We start from the raw sequence: 18,135 nt of genomic DNA on the forward strand, positions 1-18,135 counted from the left end.
TGCCGATAGAGCTCACAAGACCCCTAATAGTTAGTGGGTGCACTCTATTCGGTCCACTTACACCAGGGACATCTAGCAGATGGTCAATAAAGTAGTCAAGTGTTTCAGTAACAGATCGCCTCATAGATGAAGCCAATTTGATAATCAACAAAGCCAGGTAGTTTCTTGTCAATATCAGCAGCAAACAATATAGAATCATGTCTCGAGTTTAAGACAATGGCTAGGGTAAAACAGTACGGGGATTAGCCTGGAACCATGAGTCAATCCATCCATGTAAGCCAACAAACCTCAAGACAGTACTCCGTAACGAACGCTCCGCAAACTTGTTTGCCTAATTTTATCAAAATCAAGGCCAAGACCCTTCCAAGGATTACTTAGAATCAATGCTGTGTTCGTGCATTTACTTGCTGTGGCTTCTGCCTCTGCCGCTGCCTATGCCTTCCATGATCAACCCCCCCGGCGATGATGTGCATAACGCAATGTCATGCTTCTCTTCCCGACTTACACCGGATCCGTTGGGCCAATCCAGGTACGGGACTTTAGTCTCGTTCACCAATCGCAATCATGACTTATACTCACCCCTTGATGATGGCTATTCTTATCTCATCGTCAGAATGTCTAATGTCCTGCCTGATTGAATATTGTCCTGCCTCCTGCAAGAGGTCAGGTCATGAGCATGTCAATCAATGCATGCTTCGTAAAAAATCTGATACGATCATCTTGAAGAGGCTTGGCCGCGTACAAGACCATCAAGGATCTTGGATAGACCCCGGAAACCTGCATGCTTTCAATTCAAGCATCAGGATGAGAAATGCAAGGATACATCGTTCTGTGACCTTTACTCGGTCAGCTATTCATGAAAACTGCTGTTCACCGTCGATGTGCCCACTTGATGTTTGCCCCCCCAGACGCGTGAGATTCTTCACATTATCCATTGGTATTAGAGTTCTTTGCTGCGACGTTCCATTGGTGATAGGGTCTATACCCTCAGAATGAGTAAGATGGGCGGTTGATATGCCTGATGCTTGTTTAATCGTTCATCGGCAAGGTGCCGTGAAATGTGGATAGCTGCGCACCCAGTTTCATCAAGGCAGCTGGAGGGTAACACAACTTCCTTCCCGCCACCCAGGGTGGACAATCTCTAGAACTAGGATATGATGAGTATACATTTTCTGATACCGTCATTGGATTTCGAGTGAAGATAACACAGTTGTGGGCTTCACTACCAGGTGACAACAGCTCTTCATTCGTACTATTGGGCAATCGATGACGTTCCTATAAGGTACTTAATCGGCAAAGTCCTGGAAGGCATCGTATCAACACGAAAATTTTAGATGAATGTATAATGATCCACGATGATGTACTTGTTGGGAGAGACGCATCGAGGTGTTATCAGAGGTGCGATACTTAGCTTCATTCGCCATGCTTAAGTACAGCAATTCCCCTGGTTGGTGATCTATTGGTTACCAAATGAACATTGATCTGTGTTTCCAACTCTTTCGTGTCTCACAGCAAGCAAGTCCTTTTGAAAGAGGGCCTGGGCTTTTGGATAATGCTCAAATTGCGGGAGAGTTCCCCATCGCGGGCCCAAGTAAGCATCCGCGAGAAAGGAGCACCACAGAAGGTCCATTTCTTGGCCAAGGCCTTCTTTCTGCAGCATACTCCTGCTTTTCAAGTTAGCTCGAGTGGCTTGGTTTGACAAAGTGCTGAATTCGGAAAACAGAAGCGAACAAATTTGGCCAATATGTCACCTCAAACCCCGATTTGAAGGAGCAGGACGGCTGAGCTACCCCGGAAGAGCTAAAAGTAGTTCATTGTTATTCTATCATGTCATATATTCTAGGATGGATGTGAGCTGGCGATGGTCCGCAAATGTTATCATGGTGTGTCTTGTAATGATTTGACTGCGTATGCTTAAGAATTCAAGGCTGTGACAAACCAACCTGGCTTTGTCATGAGCAGCTTAGGCAGATCGACACCTGAGCTAGATCTGCACGGGTACAAATTGACTGGGGAAAACTCATCCCACGGTGTAAAGCCTGCTTAGTTGGGAAACTCCTGGTTTGTCGTCTTTTGTGACCAGGAAAGCAAGTATCTTTTCCTGCGTATATGACACATACCCCTGCTCTCTTCCAGAGTTTCTGACTGGGGCCTGGGTCTAGTTCGATTCGAGAGTGACAGAGGAATGGTTCTTGAAATCCATCTTCTTTGTTTCTTATGAAACACTTGTCCCGATCAGGAGTAGAACAAGCTCATTGCAGGCGAATTTTGAGGTGGAAACATGTCTTGATCATGATTAGCTGCACCTTCTTCTTGACTTTGTGTTGCTTCTGCATCAGACAAGCGTGGTGCAACATGATAACGATCTAGTGCGTTCTTCCTGCAAAACAGGACAAGTACTGCCTCGCAAACTGCATGCTTCTGCGAAAGAACCAGTTCGATTCTTAACTAGGCTCTGCAACAGGAATACTTTGGCTCCAGAGAGGATCCTGCAATGTCATAGGGTTTCTCAACCTCATCTTGGATCTCGCTGTCTACTTTTCCATCTTCCTGGTACAGAGTATGTCCTGCAGCTAGGCAATCTCCGTGCCCAATCTAGCCAGGCCTGGAACCTCTTCGTCTAAAGCCTTCGAGAAATCGGCAGATGGTCCAGCCGACTCAAATAGTGACAATGTAATTGACAAATCAATGGCAAGAGCAACCGACGTCAGGTGCTCCACCAGAAAACATTCTGGAACATGCTAAAAGCTTCGTGATTTCGGCAAGAAGTGTTTGTTGATTGTAAAGCTGAGGACTGAATAAACATCTTTCCCGGAGCATGCGGGTGTGATCTTCAGAAGGAGGCGTCAAGGTACCAGTTGAGGTTAACTTACAGTAGAAGGTGCGATACCTAATCAATTGGCAGGGGCGATGGGTCAAGTGGAGGAAGCGGGGAGCGGGGAGTCCCCCGTTCCATGCATGGGTTCGGCCATTGACAGTCGGCAGGTGAAAGGCGACAGAACGGGGGCGCTGAATGGCGGAGCATTTAGCAAGTACCGTATCGCACTGTGCCTTCCAACTCCCATCATGGCCAACTCAGCCAATAGCATTACAAGGCCATGGCCATCGGAGATCAGCCAAGCCAGACAGGGTAGGCGCCAGACAAAATGGAAATAGAAGGAGGCTCGACCGGTCAAGAAAGACCGCCCGTGCGTGCGTGACAACTTCGCGCCTTTCAACTCCATCCCAACCTCTGCTGTGCTGAAGGACCAAACTTCAGCGTCTGCCCACCCATGCACCCTCATTTTCCACCCGGACAGGATGTTTGGCGTGCCCGTCACTTTCTTTTCATCCACTCAGAGCGTGGCACATTCGCGGCCTCTCACCGTCTTGACATCCGAGCTTTGACTTTGCGGTAGCGAACGTTTCATCCGCCATGGCTTTGCAGCTTTAATCAAGATCAGGAGTGCTGTACTGTACACACGAACGATACCCTAGGATCGGATGCCCAGAAGATTGGGCCCTAGCTGGGCCATATGCACGCAAGTCTTTTGGCTTTTGCTGATTTGCCAGCTTTTGCTGTGTATCCCACAGAATTGCAGGCACCCTTGACATCCCAAGACGGTCATGAACAATGTCCCCATTCTGCTTGTTTAAGACCTCATACGTGAGAGCCGTGTCGTTGCCGTATTGGCAGCTGCAGCCTGAACCTACCTGCGGTCTTTGTGTGCAACACCTTGCTGTCTCTGGGTACAACACTGACTTGCTTTTTCAGCTGCATGACATCAATTGGCTGCCAGCACCACTGTTGATAATTATACTGCACCTGACGAGTTAACCCAAATTTCCTGCTTGGATTTCGTATTACTCCTAAGCTGCAGTATGATCGTGCCGTATTCAGCCTCAATCAGCAAAAAAGGGCAGCAAAAGAAAGGTTGATCGACTCCAAAGTCTGAAAACAGTCAACTGTCACATCACACAAAGATCTGGCTGGAATCGCGCCGAACGGTCCAAATTTTTATTCTCAACTGGCGCAAATACACGCGTCTGATACCAGTAGCAACATTTCCAACGGTCTTAGTTCCACCACCCCTTCTGGCTACAACAATACACTGCGGACCATAGCCGTTGGCATGAAAAATACTCTTAGTGGACGGCCCGATCCGATTCAAGGCCAGCCCCTCATCCCCATTCGCCATGTCTTCGTTTACTCGTACCGTCGGCCTGCTTCAGAAGACAAAGCAATGACATGTTACCGTTTTAAACCGGCCCCTCGATACCACAGGCTTCATTCATGCTTTTGAACGCCCCTTGTGAAAAGATAGCTAGCTGCCTTTACATTGGCACGAGGACTGCAGACTCTACCAGTCAGCTCTGGCATTGCTAGGCGGGCCCCGATCAACGCCGTCATCAAATGGCCCGATGTCATTTTACTGGCGAACTCGCGAGCCTATGCCCTCTGCCGCGTCGTCTTCTACACAATGTCATCAGTCTTTGGACCATGATATGGGTATGCGCCGCCCCCTTCTCCTCACTTCGGGTATGGAGGACTCTCATTGGCTCATTCATAAGCTGCGCATTCATCAACGCCCCTTCGGAACTTCTGATCATGAAATCGAGCCCTTTATTTCGACCTTCTCCACATCAGTCTTCGGCATCGCCCTGGTCCTAGCATTTAGCCTGCCGCCAATAAACCGTTGGTTGACGGTTCCATAGATATCGGTCTCCTGCTGTCCAAGACGTGTTATGCCGCATCCGCGGTGCGTGGAGATGAAACCTTTCTTCGGCCTCACGTGTCGTTGTGTAAGGACGACCAGATCCATCAGGGCCTGAAACATAACCTGGACATCTGACAGGGGTCTGCCGATCATTCTTCGCCTTACAGGTACTCCAGACCTGTATGTCGAGCATTAGCATGTCATGGTCCTTGGCTGCCGGGGTTGAAAGCCACCCGACCATCGACGTGTGTGTATGGGGCTGACAGAAGCGAAAGCTTGAACGATTGAGGGTGCCATGTCAATTATGGTTGGTCGGTGCCTTGATCAGTTGGCGATTGATGCTTCCATCCCTCACCGCGCTTTGATGTAAATAAAATCCCCGAACATACATGGGACAACTGGTCGATCACTACGCCATATCCTTCGGCATTAAACAGAGCGGTTCACGCCGTTAATTCTCTCATGTCAACTTTGGGTGGGGTGTTTCTTGATGCATCTCGACTTCGTATCAGAGACAAGACTGCTCAGAACTCAGGCACATTTTGATCCAAGTGGCTGGCTTTTGTCCTTCCACCACACAAACCTGGTCTGGTCTGCAGTGTTCCGTCTCTGGTGTCTTTCTTTCGTCAAAGCAAGGCCTTTTCCAATCAAAGCCCGTGTTTGTGGCGCATCGTAGAAGCATTGACGGCCGGGTGCTTGCATACTCCTGCACTCGTACTGGCGCCCGGAGTGGATCATACTGATCTTCAGGCTCAGGGCAGCGTCCAAGGCCGTAACATACTTGAAGCACAAAGACTACAGGCGTTGTTATGTTATGCTCCGAGGCTGATCTCTACGTCCATCTTCCAAGACGCACTGGACCAGCTACGAGGTATACAATGAATTGAAACTATCGATCGAGACTAGCCTCGGCGTATGCATCTTGTTTCCGATGATTAGTGTTCGCTGCCGCCCTGCGGCCCGTGAGCTGAACCGGGAATACACTCAAGGAGGACTCTGGGGAGCTTTGCTTGGTCCAGATGGCGAGAATTATGAAAGATTTGCAGCATAGCCCTGCACCTGCTTGCGGCTTCCTGCTTCCAATTGTCACCGTGAGCTCCGTTGATGTTAAGACTCTCCACTACGGCTCGACATCGATGGTTGTTGGGCGCGACACACCGCTCATGAGACCGCGGAAGCAAATTAAACTATACATGAGGTATTCACAAGTCAACCTTGACAATAGTACCGGGGCTTTTGAGCTGTCCATAACTGCATGTCTACGTCCCGTTGTCTCAGGCTCTGCACAACCTCAAATCCCTTTTCATTCGAAGTCCCTGCCCCCAGCCGGTGACCCCGAGTCTGCTGTTATTTCTTCGAAGCTTTCGGCAGACCTTCTGGTTAGGACTTAGCTTCTTTCCCTTCGACTCTTCCTTTTTCCTGTGCTACGCGTTCCCATAACCGCCCCCTGAAGCCTCTGACTCTGCTTTCTCAATACATTCCTGTACGATCCTAGGTCAGCCACTACCACTTGAAATCACACCGTGGGTATATAGACAGCCAGATCCTGCACTCGCGCGGTTGTGTCTTGTCTGTAGCTGTTATCTCTGGCAGCTTGCGCTTTCAACACTGCACTTCCCGTCTGTGACACCATATTCGACGAGCATTACCATCACCCGACCCGAGCCCGACGAGAGCAACTCATCTTGAATATTCTATTTGTTGGAACATCGAGGGAAACACGACAATACTCATATGAGTAAGGCAACGGTGAGACACGATTATTGTTTTCGAGTTCGGCACTTACTACAACCCCTTTGTTCGTTATCGAATCGCTGGCAAGCGCCTCCTTCGTCACTTGTTGGGGCGGATCTCGAAGACTTCAAGCCGTTTCTTGGTACTCATGAGTATCGCCCTGTTCTTGAGAAGCATCGATATCATCAGCGGTTGCAACAAAGACGGGCTACTGTTCCTAGTTTATGGGCGAACATTGTTGCTTTACCAGAAGAAGGAGGTGGGCATGCACCATGGGGCAGCGGCTTGTATTGTGAAATCGGTCACTACCTCTTCGAGTCAACCTGAGTGTCTTTCAGGTTCACAAAATCTGCCTTCCTTCCTTCACAGAATGGCGGCCTCAATTTCCCAAGACTATGAGTCCGAAGCAACTTGAAGCTGATACTGTCTTAGAGTTAGGTCCGAGAAGAGAACGAGGAAGGGGTGTCATCTTTATCAAGAGCGAAGACGAGGATAACGAGAAAGTCTGGCTCGAATAACCTGAGGTATGTTTTTCAGATCCCTTGAGGCTTAGCACGCTACTACCCAGAGATTGTTTGTGAATACACTGCTAATCTTCAAATGGCCAGCTGATTTTATGGTTCGACCAACAACTTCGATTAAAGACGTTCATTTGATGGTTCAGAACAGACCGTCAAGTAGGAAGTGCGCATGAATCCTCAAATTCCGAAGGTAAGATGCACCTTGATATTGGTCACAGATGGGGGTCATTGGCTCTAAGCAACCTCCATTTGGATCATATGTTACTTGTGAATGGTGGGCGCACAGAGCTGTGAATTACGGGACCTTCTCTTTCCTACGGTATGTATCAAAGTTTCTTTGGTCCTAACATTTATTACTTCTCATTCTCCGTGCTTGTGCCAGGTAAGGTGGCTACCTTTGCCATCTGCGAACCTGCTTTCACTTCTAGCCTCGAAAGGGCTTTGTCTAGAAGCGTTCTGTCGTAGACCGATTGCGTTATGGACGAGGGTTTCTTTTAGTAACTCGGAGATTAAAGCGGTTCGTCAAGACGGATAAACAAGTGTTATTTCCTGCGAGAAATGGGATTGCTATCCGGGGCGCGATGTTATTCTCGGTCATACTCTACACTCCGTGCTTTGTGTTCAGTGTAGCAGAGCAGGCAAGCCGAAGATCTTGACCACAGGAAAAAGTCCGCTTGGAGTTCCCGAGTTCCACCGGACGTGATTGCAAGTCTGCAAACGAGGCGAGCTATGATATACAAACATAGCAGTCGAACAAACATACATTGCTTTGGAGGAGAGAACGAGAGTCAAATAATGCTTAATGAACTTGACTAACACAATGGTTTACAGCTATTCTTTCGACGCCAGATTTATATCCTTACCGAAGCGAAGAATCGAACGACTCCTACAACTATCAAGAATGATCAAACTTGACACTAGTCGATCAAGTGCTAATACCAAATTTCTTCAACAGGATTACGAATCTTCAACGCCCACCATGGGTTACATGGACATGGCAACACATACTGGAGAGATGAGGTCAGTCATTACTCTTTGCTCATTTTTCCTCTACCCTTCTTATCGTGTTCTTCACATCACTCAATGGGGCTTCTTTCTCGAATGCTGTAATATGGCCTTTCACCTATGGCGTTTCTTTGCCGGAATCCGTTAAGCCACTCGGGTTTCACTCATTCATTTCCCTGGTTGTTTGGTGATGAGTGGTTCGGGTTTGTTCGCGAGCTGCGAGCTAGGAAATGGGGCAGATGTCATCAGAACCAACCAGGCTAAGCTTTCTGAGCTATACCCATGTCGCTGACGGCAATGGCTGAGATGGAGTTCCCTATTTACCCACTACATACTTTTGAGATATCATAATTCCCCTGTTTACACGCGTCACAATTGCCGTTTCCTATGCATAACTTCAGCTATTGTTGTAGCTGGCCTCAACTTTTGCGGCGCCATTAGCAAGTCCTGAAAGTGAGGGACATTTCGGGCGTTGGCAACTCACTATCTCTTGTCAACCCTTGACTCGCTACAGAGCACCCCTGTCATTCTGCTTTTCTTTTTACTATCTATCTGTGTCATGGTCCGCCACCTGCAGTTCATTTGACCCCGATCATCATTGTCTCTGTTCTCGAGCATCCCCCACAGATTTGTGAAACCATCATATAGGGACGGGTTTTATTCACGATCCCCTCACCATCCATTTTTTTGAGTGGCCCATTGCCTACTATAACTCACCTTATTCACACAAATGTACTCTATAGATCTACAGGGGTCCATTGCAGCAGGGTTGAGCTAATAGGCAGCGAGTGCAGCCTTGTCTACGTTTTTTTTATGGTCAAACATTCCAGTCCCCATTGTTTAATTATTACGCAACATTCTCATTCAACCTCCCCCCTCTAAGCTCTTCTTTCACTTGTACTCCCTATTACTACTCTCGCGGAGCAAACCCCTGCGACGTTCATTCGTCTTCAAAATCTCCAAGTCGGTCAGTGACGGTGCTTGTCTCACAGGCTCTCGGTGCTTGCTTGCCGGCCGCCTGTCAACTCGGATCCCTCTCGGTGGCTTGGTCAACGCAATGGGCAACTAGGTAGCTGCTGTCTTTGTTCAACATGGACGCCCGGGGTGTGGCTTTCGCTACCTTGCTCGGAAACTAGTCCCTAGCACCTTTCCCTCCCTATCGTACCCGCTCACTGGCTGCACTGCTATTACCTTATTTGAGATTCTGCTTACTGCTACTCCCTACCTACTCTTTCTGTCCTTTCACACGCCCACTACACTACACTGCGCTGCATCTATTACCTGCCTACATATCTCACTTTCACTGCACGCCGCCCCGTGTCAACGTCCAGCGCCAGCCAGCGTCAGTGCCGGTGTCAGTGTTAGTGCCATTGCCGTGAGCTGCTGCATAGGCTGTCCTTGCAGCCTCTCAAAACTGCTCGGCAGCTTTGTGGCACACCAACGGCCGACAGTATTACCTGACGTGCGCCTCAAGCTGTGACACGGGGAACACTGTATTTCCAGGGCATGGCAATACAGCATCTTTGTGGCCGCGTCCTTTGCCGTTGTCGCTGCCACTGTCAACTGCCAGTGCCGTGCAGTTGCCGTTGCCTACCTCTTCACCCAGCATTATCGCTTCTTGCTTCTTCTGTTGTTTCTGTTAACTGGTCAGCCTGAGGCCGTTTTGCTGATGAGGCGCCAGATACCCGCAAGAGACCAGTACTTCTCTGACGATAGAGCCCTCCCAGCCCTCATCGCTCTTAAACCTGTTCCATCCGCCAGTTCTCAGCTCCGCCGCGCAGTACCCTCAGGACGGAGGTGCCTTTTTCCAGTCTCAGCCGACTGGTCATCATCATCTGTACCCAGGCATAGACGTCCGCTCTCGCCTGGGCTCCAAGTAAGTAGTATTTCTCTTGTTTCTCGTTCAGCTTCTACGCCTCTGCTCGTTCTTCCGTCAACTTCAAAACCTGAAAGTGGAAATCACGCTGCAGCTGCACGCCATATCATTGACACCTCTTGTTCCTTCACCTTTTGTTCTCAACTGTCATCCAAGCCTTGATACTCACCCTTTTTTCCAATCAATGTTTCGGTTTGGCTTGATATGACATTCCTGAACGACGAGTTCTTCCGAGCTGTGCAGAGTAGAAACTGACTGCTACCGGCAGCACCACTTCCACGACGGGGATGGCACATCCCTATCCCCCTTCACATCGCACCCCAGGCCTGCCTCACCCTGGTCCACAGATCAGTGCTCGAGAGCAGTACACCTCTGCCACGCCAGGGTTTAGGAGGCCTTCTGAACATTCTGTACGGTCTCCTTCTTTTGCCACGCAGCCTAGAGGAAGGCATCCTTTGTCGCCAACTACCAGCCCCAACACGGCTTTCTCGGCCCCAAGCATGGGCTCGAGCGGATACAGCAACAGGCCTTCGGGAAACACCATCCCCCCCTTGCACAACGTCCATATGATGGGAAGCCTCCAATACAACGACGGGGCTGGAACACCCGTCAAGGTTGACATCAACGGAACAATCGACAAAGGCTTCTTCCTGTCAGAGAACGAATGGACATGCTACCGGAGGAATTATTTCTCATGTATTTGCTCTTATACTTTGAGCCCTCACATACCGAGCGTCTCCATTCAGTATACTGCGACCGGCTCAACACAGCCGGTCCAAGTGTACGGATTCGCCATGTCTATCTCAGCGGTCGTCTCTGACAACGAGTCACACAACATCGAGTTGGTGCAGCACACCCCAAAGCGTGACAAGGGACCTATAATGAAACCCGAAAAGGTTCGACTGGGTAGCAAGCCCCGTGAGGCGAGTCATCACCACCATATGGGTATGTTTACGGATTCGGTCGTCTCCAATCGTCCTGTATATCCCGACAACTTCAGCACTCAACCCGGCAGCCAGCAACTACCTACGGAGCATACATTTGAGCGCATTCAATTCAAGCAAGCCACGCAAAACAATGGCAAACGAAGAGCTGCCCAGCAGTACTATCAGCTGGTTGTCGAGCTCTGGGGCGACGTTGGGAACCAGAGTGGTGGCGACCAGTTTGTCAAGATAGCCACACGTAAGTCTGCAAAGATGATCGTCCGGGGGCGCTCGCCGGGTCATTACCAGAACGACAGGCGGGGAAGCCAAAGCAGTGGACCAGGTGGATCTTCAGGCAACCTTGGAGGCTACACTGTCGGAGGGATGGCTGACTTCAGCAATCCCATGATGGGCGGGCCAAGCTACACCCCTGGCGGATTCGATGCCCGCAGCAGCCTCTACAGTGTTCGTCACCACGATATCCCACCCGAATCTATGATCCCTCAAGAGGACTCCAAAGCGATCGGAACTACACGGGAATATCAATATTACCCAGGTCCAATGTATGAAGGGCAGAGTGAGCGCATTGATCTGTTCAACCCTCGTACGGAACGCGATAATGTCGTGCCGCATATGGCCACAGGTATGGATGTTAGCAGTAAGATCAAGCCTGACTACGACGGCGCTGCTCTTCCCAGCATCTTTCACCCGCCAGCCCAGATGAACGATCGCCCGCCAGGGCCTTTCGAAGGCAAAGCAACATCGAACGGCTACTATCCAATTCCTTCATCAGGAATCAACATGACCATGACATAGTGTCATCTCCCATCGCTCCCAAAGACTATCAGGCCTCTTATCTTATTCACACATTCCGGATAAGCGAGCATGGGACGAAACACTTTAACAAGTGGTACTAGAGACCACACCAAGGCGTTAGGGCATCAACATCTGTTCAAGTTCACAGGGACTGGAAAATACGTAACGATTAAAAGGAGGCGACACTACGGCACGACTACCAGCATAGGTACGAAAAGGACATTTGTACGGCATTGGCATTAGTATGGGGTTTGGGTCATGGTTTTCTCAAAACTTTCGGTCGTTCGATAAAGGAGTGGACACTCCGCGACGAAAATGGCTTCAGGTGCGGCAAGGTGGAGGGGAACAGAGAGAAAGGTGGAAACATAACGACGTGTACGACTTGGAGCTGGCAAAATGAGATACAGTAGTTTGTCAAGGACGAGCTAAAACAACATGGTGAGAATGTACGAGTCAGCACATCAGCGGCAACGGCAACAAAAGTGAGGTGAGGTGGGAGACAACAAGCTCAGGGCCGTGAGGACGCTGTGGGGGTTGGTTTTGTTTGTTTTGCTGTGAAGGATACCCGGGACGCGTGCATTTCTTTCTTTACTTTTACTTCTTGTGGCCCATATTTCATGAGCTTGGCTTTGTATTAAATTTAATCGTCCCGTTTGTCCTTTCTCTCCATCAGTGGTCCCGGGATGCAGGCTCCTGCCGGCCATGGATGTTGTCGCATTTGTTAGTGTTGATGACGAGACGATGGGTCAAGACTGGTGACGAGGCTAGCCATACCGATTCTCCGCTGGGCGCTTACAAATGTGATCTCATGGAGGGAACGAGATAATGGAATAAGAAAACTGGCGTTGGGGATATTGACAGGAAGACCAGTCAAGAGTACGGGGGTAATAGCATCCAGATCAAGAGGGCATTTGCATATCGAATGAAAGATTGCCATTGATTGGCGGCGATGAGATGACAGTACCCATGCTCTACTTAGTCGTTGAATGAGAATCCGGCTTACTGCACAAGACAAGACTAGACCAGAGGCTAGACTACGGTACGGTACTGGTATTGTACAACCCAACCTAAGATGCAGCGCATGCAGGGACCTCGGGGATGGATAGATAGCGCGTGTTTCAGAAAGGTGATCCGTGGCTGAGAATTGAACGACATGGTGAGGCCTAGACTACAGATGTTCTATTTTGTCTTTGTCTCTGTCTCTTTCTCTTTGATTCATTGAGTGTTCCATGCATTGAAGGCGAGAAGAGACATGAGAATGTGATAGGGGTGTGGACCTGGAACATGGCAGTGAGTGATTCGCAACTTTGTCTCTTTTTAGCGAGAACAGGCAAAAGCCGAACCAGCCTCAAAGGATCAGTCTTTGATGTGACAGCCAACGATATCCCTGAGTTGGACATTACTCTGTTCTGCTCTTCACCGGGGGCAAGATCCAACCCAAGGCCAAGACCAAGAGTGAGGGCAGGTGAGGGTAAGAGCAAGGGGTGTAATGAGTGTGGTGCAATTGATGTGACGAGTGTCTTATACCGATACCCTTGTCATGCCTTTCCTTACCCAGCCTTGTTACCTGCACCACACTCTTATCTCAATCTTATTCAATGCATGATGCATGCATGAATATGCGTATCCGCAATACCAAAAGTTCAGTACATGATGGATGGGGCTGTAGTCTAGTCTAGTTGGTTGAGGCTTGACCGGGCGAGGCTGGGCTTGACTGTTGGGTTAGATTAGAGTTAATCTAGGCACGCTAAACACGTTTTACCAGCGGGAAGGGGACGGACCGCTACAGTACGAGACGTCAAGTGCCTTGACGTTGTAGTCTAAGTTAATTAGTCAAGTTAGCTGATGTTACCACGCTACGGAAATGAGATTAACAGTACTACGGAGTAATTGATATGGAGCTATGATCACGATAGACCGGGGACAAAGCGGGTGTAGACGGTTTATGAACCAGCATTGCACATTTAGTATCAAAGCTCCTTAGACGTAAAAAGCAGGGGAAGGATGCAAAATGATGGAATGGCATTCATTAAGTGGAAATGATCAACCATTGTAAGGTAAGTCAAGTCAAGTGACACAGTACCTCGGAAGAAGGTTTGGGTGGAGATCGACGCTATTGTGAGGAATTCGGCCTGGGCTGGATAGTGGAGTCGACTCGGAGAATTTAATCACTGGCAGGTAAAAAGATACAGGAAATTAGGATTGTTGGGAGTACAATACGAGTAACTCAAAGCAAGTTGGTTAGAAGCAACGTGAGAGGGGAGAGGGATGTTCAGGTACAGTAGTGGACAGCTGTTGGTTCGGACTCGTTGGATGAAAATCAAACTAGGTACTGTGATACAATACGCGAGTAAGGTAAGGGTACTGTTGTGTGTACGTGCGCCAGGCGAGAGACAAGGGGAAGCGAGAGAATGCTACTTTGCTTTAATTCGTATCTCGATTAGGATTATTACCGAAAGTATATTTTATTGGGGAAAGTATACTGTGCACGAGATGGGCCAACAAATTACCAAAACAGAAGACGATGGAAGATCGATCAAGCCCAGGTCTCATTGCTACGTCACTCAACAGCTGACAGATGCAGATTCAGATGAATGTGGGAGGATCGATAGCCTTTTTGAGTGTTTTGAGTGTTTTTGAGTTTTTGGCTCATGAAACGATAGCCTACTGCAATGTCTGGAGCATCTGCAGCGTGTCAACATCGTGACAGCAAGACAAGACAAGACCTCAGCTACTGCCTAGCAGTTTCCTTCCTTCTTTCAGGTACAGACATCATGGAGTGGCAAGTAGGTATCTGTACTTTTCAGGCAGGCAATCTTACCCCTCACCTCCATGTCACCGAGTACCCGGTCGATGAATCCATTTCCCACCGAGAGCGGACAATTTCTGCAAGCCTCCATCTCCCCGGGGTTACACAAGAACAAGAAATGTACTGTAATGTGCACGTACAGTACATACCATACCCTATGCATGTGTGTGCCATGTGCATATGCGGCGCGGCGCGGCAACCATCAGAGGCCGAAGAGACGAGAGCGCGAGTCCTTCTTTTGTTCTTGTCCTAAAACCATCGACATGTGTTGTCTCTTTACATTCCATTGTTCTCGCCTTTTCTTCGGCCTCGCTCTCGGTCTTGGAAAGAATCCGTTTGGTCACATTAAGCGAGATTCAAAAAAGAGGAAAACCAACAGAGTCATGTACATTCTTTAACCATTCTCAGACATCACGCAGGCTTGGCAGAGATACATGTCAGCTACCCAAAAGCAAGAGCAAAAGCAAAAAGAGAATACAAAGGCGGGAAGAAATGCGAGTCAGAACAAGGTACACGCATGCAGAAAATCTACGTACTGTACGTATCGATCGTCCGACCCTGGATTTGAGGCTCATGCAAGCCTCCTACACCGGTGAAGGACTGGTTGCATCCCTACCTAATTCAGTCTTGGGGGGCTCCGCTCATGAGGCCTTCCTCGGACGCCGGTTGACAATGATAGAGGCATAAGAAATGCTACCAGCCACAATCTCCAGTCTTCAGAGCGTTTGGGGTGAGAAAGAGGGTAATCCCAGGCCAGGGCAAGGGTCGTGTGACAGGCAGACGGACCAGGCGATTCTGATATGTGACAGAATAGCCAAGTTTGGTAAGACGGACAGTCAGAGTCAGAGCCAAAGTGGATAGGCATGATATGATCCAGGCAGGAAGCTGAACATACATGGTTTGGTTTGAAAATGTTGATATGATGGACAATGTCTGTCAATGAGCTTTTGCTCAGTCTGCGCCATTTTCATTTGCCTCTCTCCTTAGATGCATTTATGCATCTCGACACCTCGACACCTCGACACCTCGACACCTCGACACCTCGACACCTCGACACCTCGACACCTCGACACCTCACACTCGCTTCTATTGACCGGTCGCATATTGACACTAGCACTCACTACCGAGTCTATGCTCTCCAAATAGCATCGGCCATCTTAGCCACCATCCCCATCTCAGCCGTGTCGTGCACCCTCACCACATCCGCACCGCCCTGTACCGCCGCCGCTACCGTCGCCGCCGTTCCCCATGTCCGCTGCGCCGGTTCCGTGACCCCCGTGATTTTTCCGACAAAGGCCTTGCGACTCGAGCCTACGAGCCACGGAAGACCTTCTAGTCCGGGCCAGTACCGAAGCTCCTCCAGCCTCCGCAATATCTCGAGGTTTTGCTCTCCCGTCTTGGCGAAGCCGATACCCGGGTCCAGAATCATCCTCCACCGGCGGATACCCGCTTCCTCGGCCGCTGCTACGCGAGAGAGAAGCTCAGATGCCAAGGTGGGGATTAGACCTTCTGGATACGAGGTTAGTTTTGTCATGGTCTGTGATGTGCCGCGCATGTGCATCAGACAGATTGTTTTTTGAAGGCGGGCAACGGTAGAGAGCATTTTAGAGTCTAGCATGCCGGCAGATACGTCGTTGATAATGTCCGCACCGCTGGCGATGGCCTGCTCGGCAACGGATGCACGATACGTGTCGATGCTGATAGCTACATCATGAGCTTCGGGGAGTGAGCGGATGAGCTCAACGGCAGGCACAACACGAGATGCTTCTTCCTCGGCCGAAACTTCTGGTCGCCCAGGAGCAGTAGACTGGCCGCCAATATCAATGATAGACGTTCCATTCTTGACCATGTGTACAATGGTCTGGGCGAGGTTATCCCGATCATGACGACCTCCATCTGAAAAAGAATCGGGCGTCAAGTTGAGAATACCCATGACATGAGTTTTCCTCTTGCCAGCCAGAGGCGTCAAAGATCCTGCCTTTGCAGAGAGTGGCGTCATGGAAGAGAGGGGCTCGCCTAGAGGCAGTTCATTTAGATTATCCTGGATGAGCTTCCATGGTTTTCTCGGATCGAGTGATTTGGCTGGGATGAGTCTGCGATTCGTCATTAGAATACCTTGTTCCGTGTTTATCAATCATCGTAACACATACTCGGCCAGGGGTCTCAGAACAAATTCTCTCTCCAGAATTCCAATATGGGGGACCTTGAGACGCTCGTGGTCGACTGTCTCGTCACCGTAGAGCAGAATGTCGAGGTCGATGTTACGTGGGCCCTTATCGATGACCTTCTTTCGTCCCATGTCGTTCTCAATGGATTGAAGTTGGTCCAGAAGAGCTATAGGTTCCAGTTCTGTCTCAACCTGGTAAGATTTGTCAGCTAGCACAAGGCGACAAACATTATTTTGATATACATACCTCGCACGCACCGTTGACAAAGCGGTCTTGGTCGGTAACGTACATAGGTTCCGTCTCCCAGAGACTACTGGTTCTCTTGACTTTGATTCCACGACGATCCATCTCGTTGCACGCACGCTCAATTTCGGCAACTCGGTCCCCCATATTACTCCCGAGCGCAATATACGCTATCCTCTTGCGCGGGCCACTGCTGCCACAACCACCTCCATTAGCGGACGCACATCCACAGGCATTATGTCTGAGTCCAGGCATGGTGTTTCGCGCAAGTGAGCGTGGGCGTGCTGCCGCGATGAGAGATAGCTTGTGAGGGCGCGTTGACGTCAATGAGCTTCGCGACGCAGTGGCGAAAGCCCGCAGCGAATTGGGAGAAGCATTATGGCGTGTGCTTCTGAAGCTTTGAGCGAGCGAGCGAGATGAAAGAAAGGGTTGTCTCATGGTGAGGTTTCGCTGCTGCTACATTGCGGCCTGAGACTTGGTGTTGAGTGAGTTCGGGAACGTTGGAGTGAAGCCGCGAAAATTTGCGTTATCGGCACATTGGGTGTGGGTATAGCAATTCCAACGGTTTTGCTTAGAAGCGAAAGCTTGAAGCACTGACTGAGTCTTGCAAATGTGGACTTTGGTGGTGAATCGAGAGTGGCTAATCGTCGATATGGCTTTTGAACGGGTTTTGCGAGGTTCCCGCTTACTTGGATGGGTTTTGTTTCATTTGCATGTGGTCATCAAGAATTGTGTCACGGGGTCTCGAGTCGTGCTGACTACCTACCTCTAGACTCCAACGTTAGCACCAAGCACATGTCAAAGATGAAGACTGACTAAGGGTATGGGTTTTGTTAAGTGCAAGGATTGTAACAGAGTAACGGACTTTCAGTTTTATCTGATAAGCAAGATATAGACATGTCAACTCGTCTGAACTAACAATTAAAGCAGCTGCAGAGCTACAAAATTGTTAAGAGCATCTTTTGTCCCGAGGCAACTTCCCCAGATTCGACCGAACGCTACTCCAAATGCGGAACAGTTCAGGTTCCCCTCTCCACAATCGTTTCTGACGTCTCAGGAAGGAAGGACCTGACTCCAGACCTCGGCATCTGGTCATTGCGACAAACATTGACCCTGCAAAACCCCCTCTCAAACTTATTCTCAGCTGATCCTTGGACCGCGAACCTTTTTATACCCCGGATTCTCTTCTCACGCTATTTCTTCTTGTTCTTTTTCAATCCATATTGCTTCCTTTTCTACGCGCAGCCAGCTCTTTCCGTCGCGACACGATAGCTTCATCCACATATTAATATTCCAGATAGACATCATGGCCTCACCACGTACGTCATCCCCATAATCCTCAC

The 18,135-nt window shown here is 49.4% G+C and overlaps 3 protein-coding genes across 3 annotated transcripts; 2 read left to right on the plus strand and 1 right to left on the minus strand.

Moving 5' to 3' along the window:
• The first annotated feature begins 9,665 nt into the window (after window positions 1–9,665).
• On the plus strand, window positions 9,666–11,694 carry B0J16DRAFT_36562 (uncharacterized protein). The gene is made up of 2 exons (XM_046130032.1): window positions 9,666–9,833; window positions 10,102–11,694. Exon 2 carries the CDS (start codon window positions 10,121–10,123, stop codon window positions 11,570–11,572), a length of 1,452 nt encoding a protein of 483 aa, XP_045989867.1. The 5' UTR covers window positions 9,666–9,833; window positions 10,102–10,120; the 3' UTR covers window positions 11,573–11,694.
• Window positions 11,695–14,354: 2,660 nt separating this feature from the next.
• Window positions 14,355–15,289, plus strand: B0J16DRAFT_36603 (uncharacterized protein). The gene has a single exon (XM_046130068.1). The coding sequence runs from the start codon at window positions 14,562–14,564 to the stop codon at window positions 15,066–15,068; it is 507 nt and encodes a 168-aa protein (XP_045989868.1). The 5' UTR covers window positions 14,355–14,561; the 3' UTR covers window positions 15,069–15,289.
• A 221-nt stretch (window positions 15,290–15,510) lies between these two features.
• On the minus strand, window positions 15,511–17,047 carry B0J16DRAFT_260937 (Dihydropteroate synthase-like protein; the record flags this gene model as incomplete). The annotated part of the gene is made up of 3 exons (XM_046123259.1): window positions 15,511–16,474; window positions 16,532–16,740; window positions 16,796–17,047. The coding sequence occupies 3 exons, from the start codon at window positions 17,045–17,047 to the stop codon at window positions 15,511–15,513; spliced, it is 1,425 nt and encodes a 474-aa protein (XP_045989869.1).
• Window positions 17,048–18,135: the final 1,088 nt, after the last annotated feature.

This window comes from Fusarium flagelliforme (assembly GCF_020744385.1).
Source record: "Fusarium flagelliforme strain FIESC 12 MPI-CAGE-AA-0113 chromosome Unknown B0J16scaffold_1, whole genome shotgun sequence".
Lineage (NCBI taxonomy): Eukaryota > Fungi > Ascomycota > Sordariomycetes > Hypocreales > Nectriaceae > Fusarium > Fusarium flagelliforme.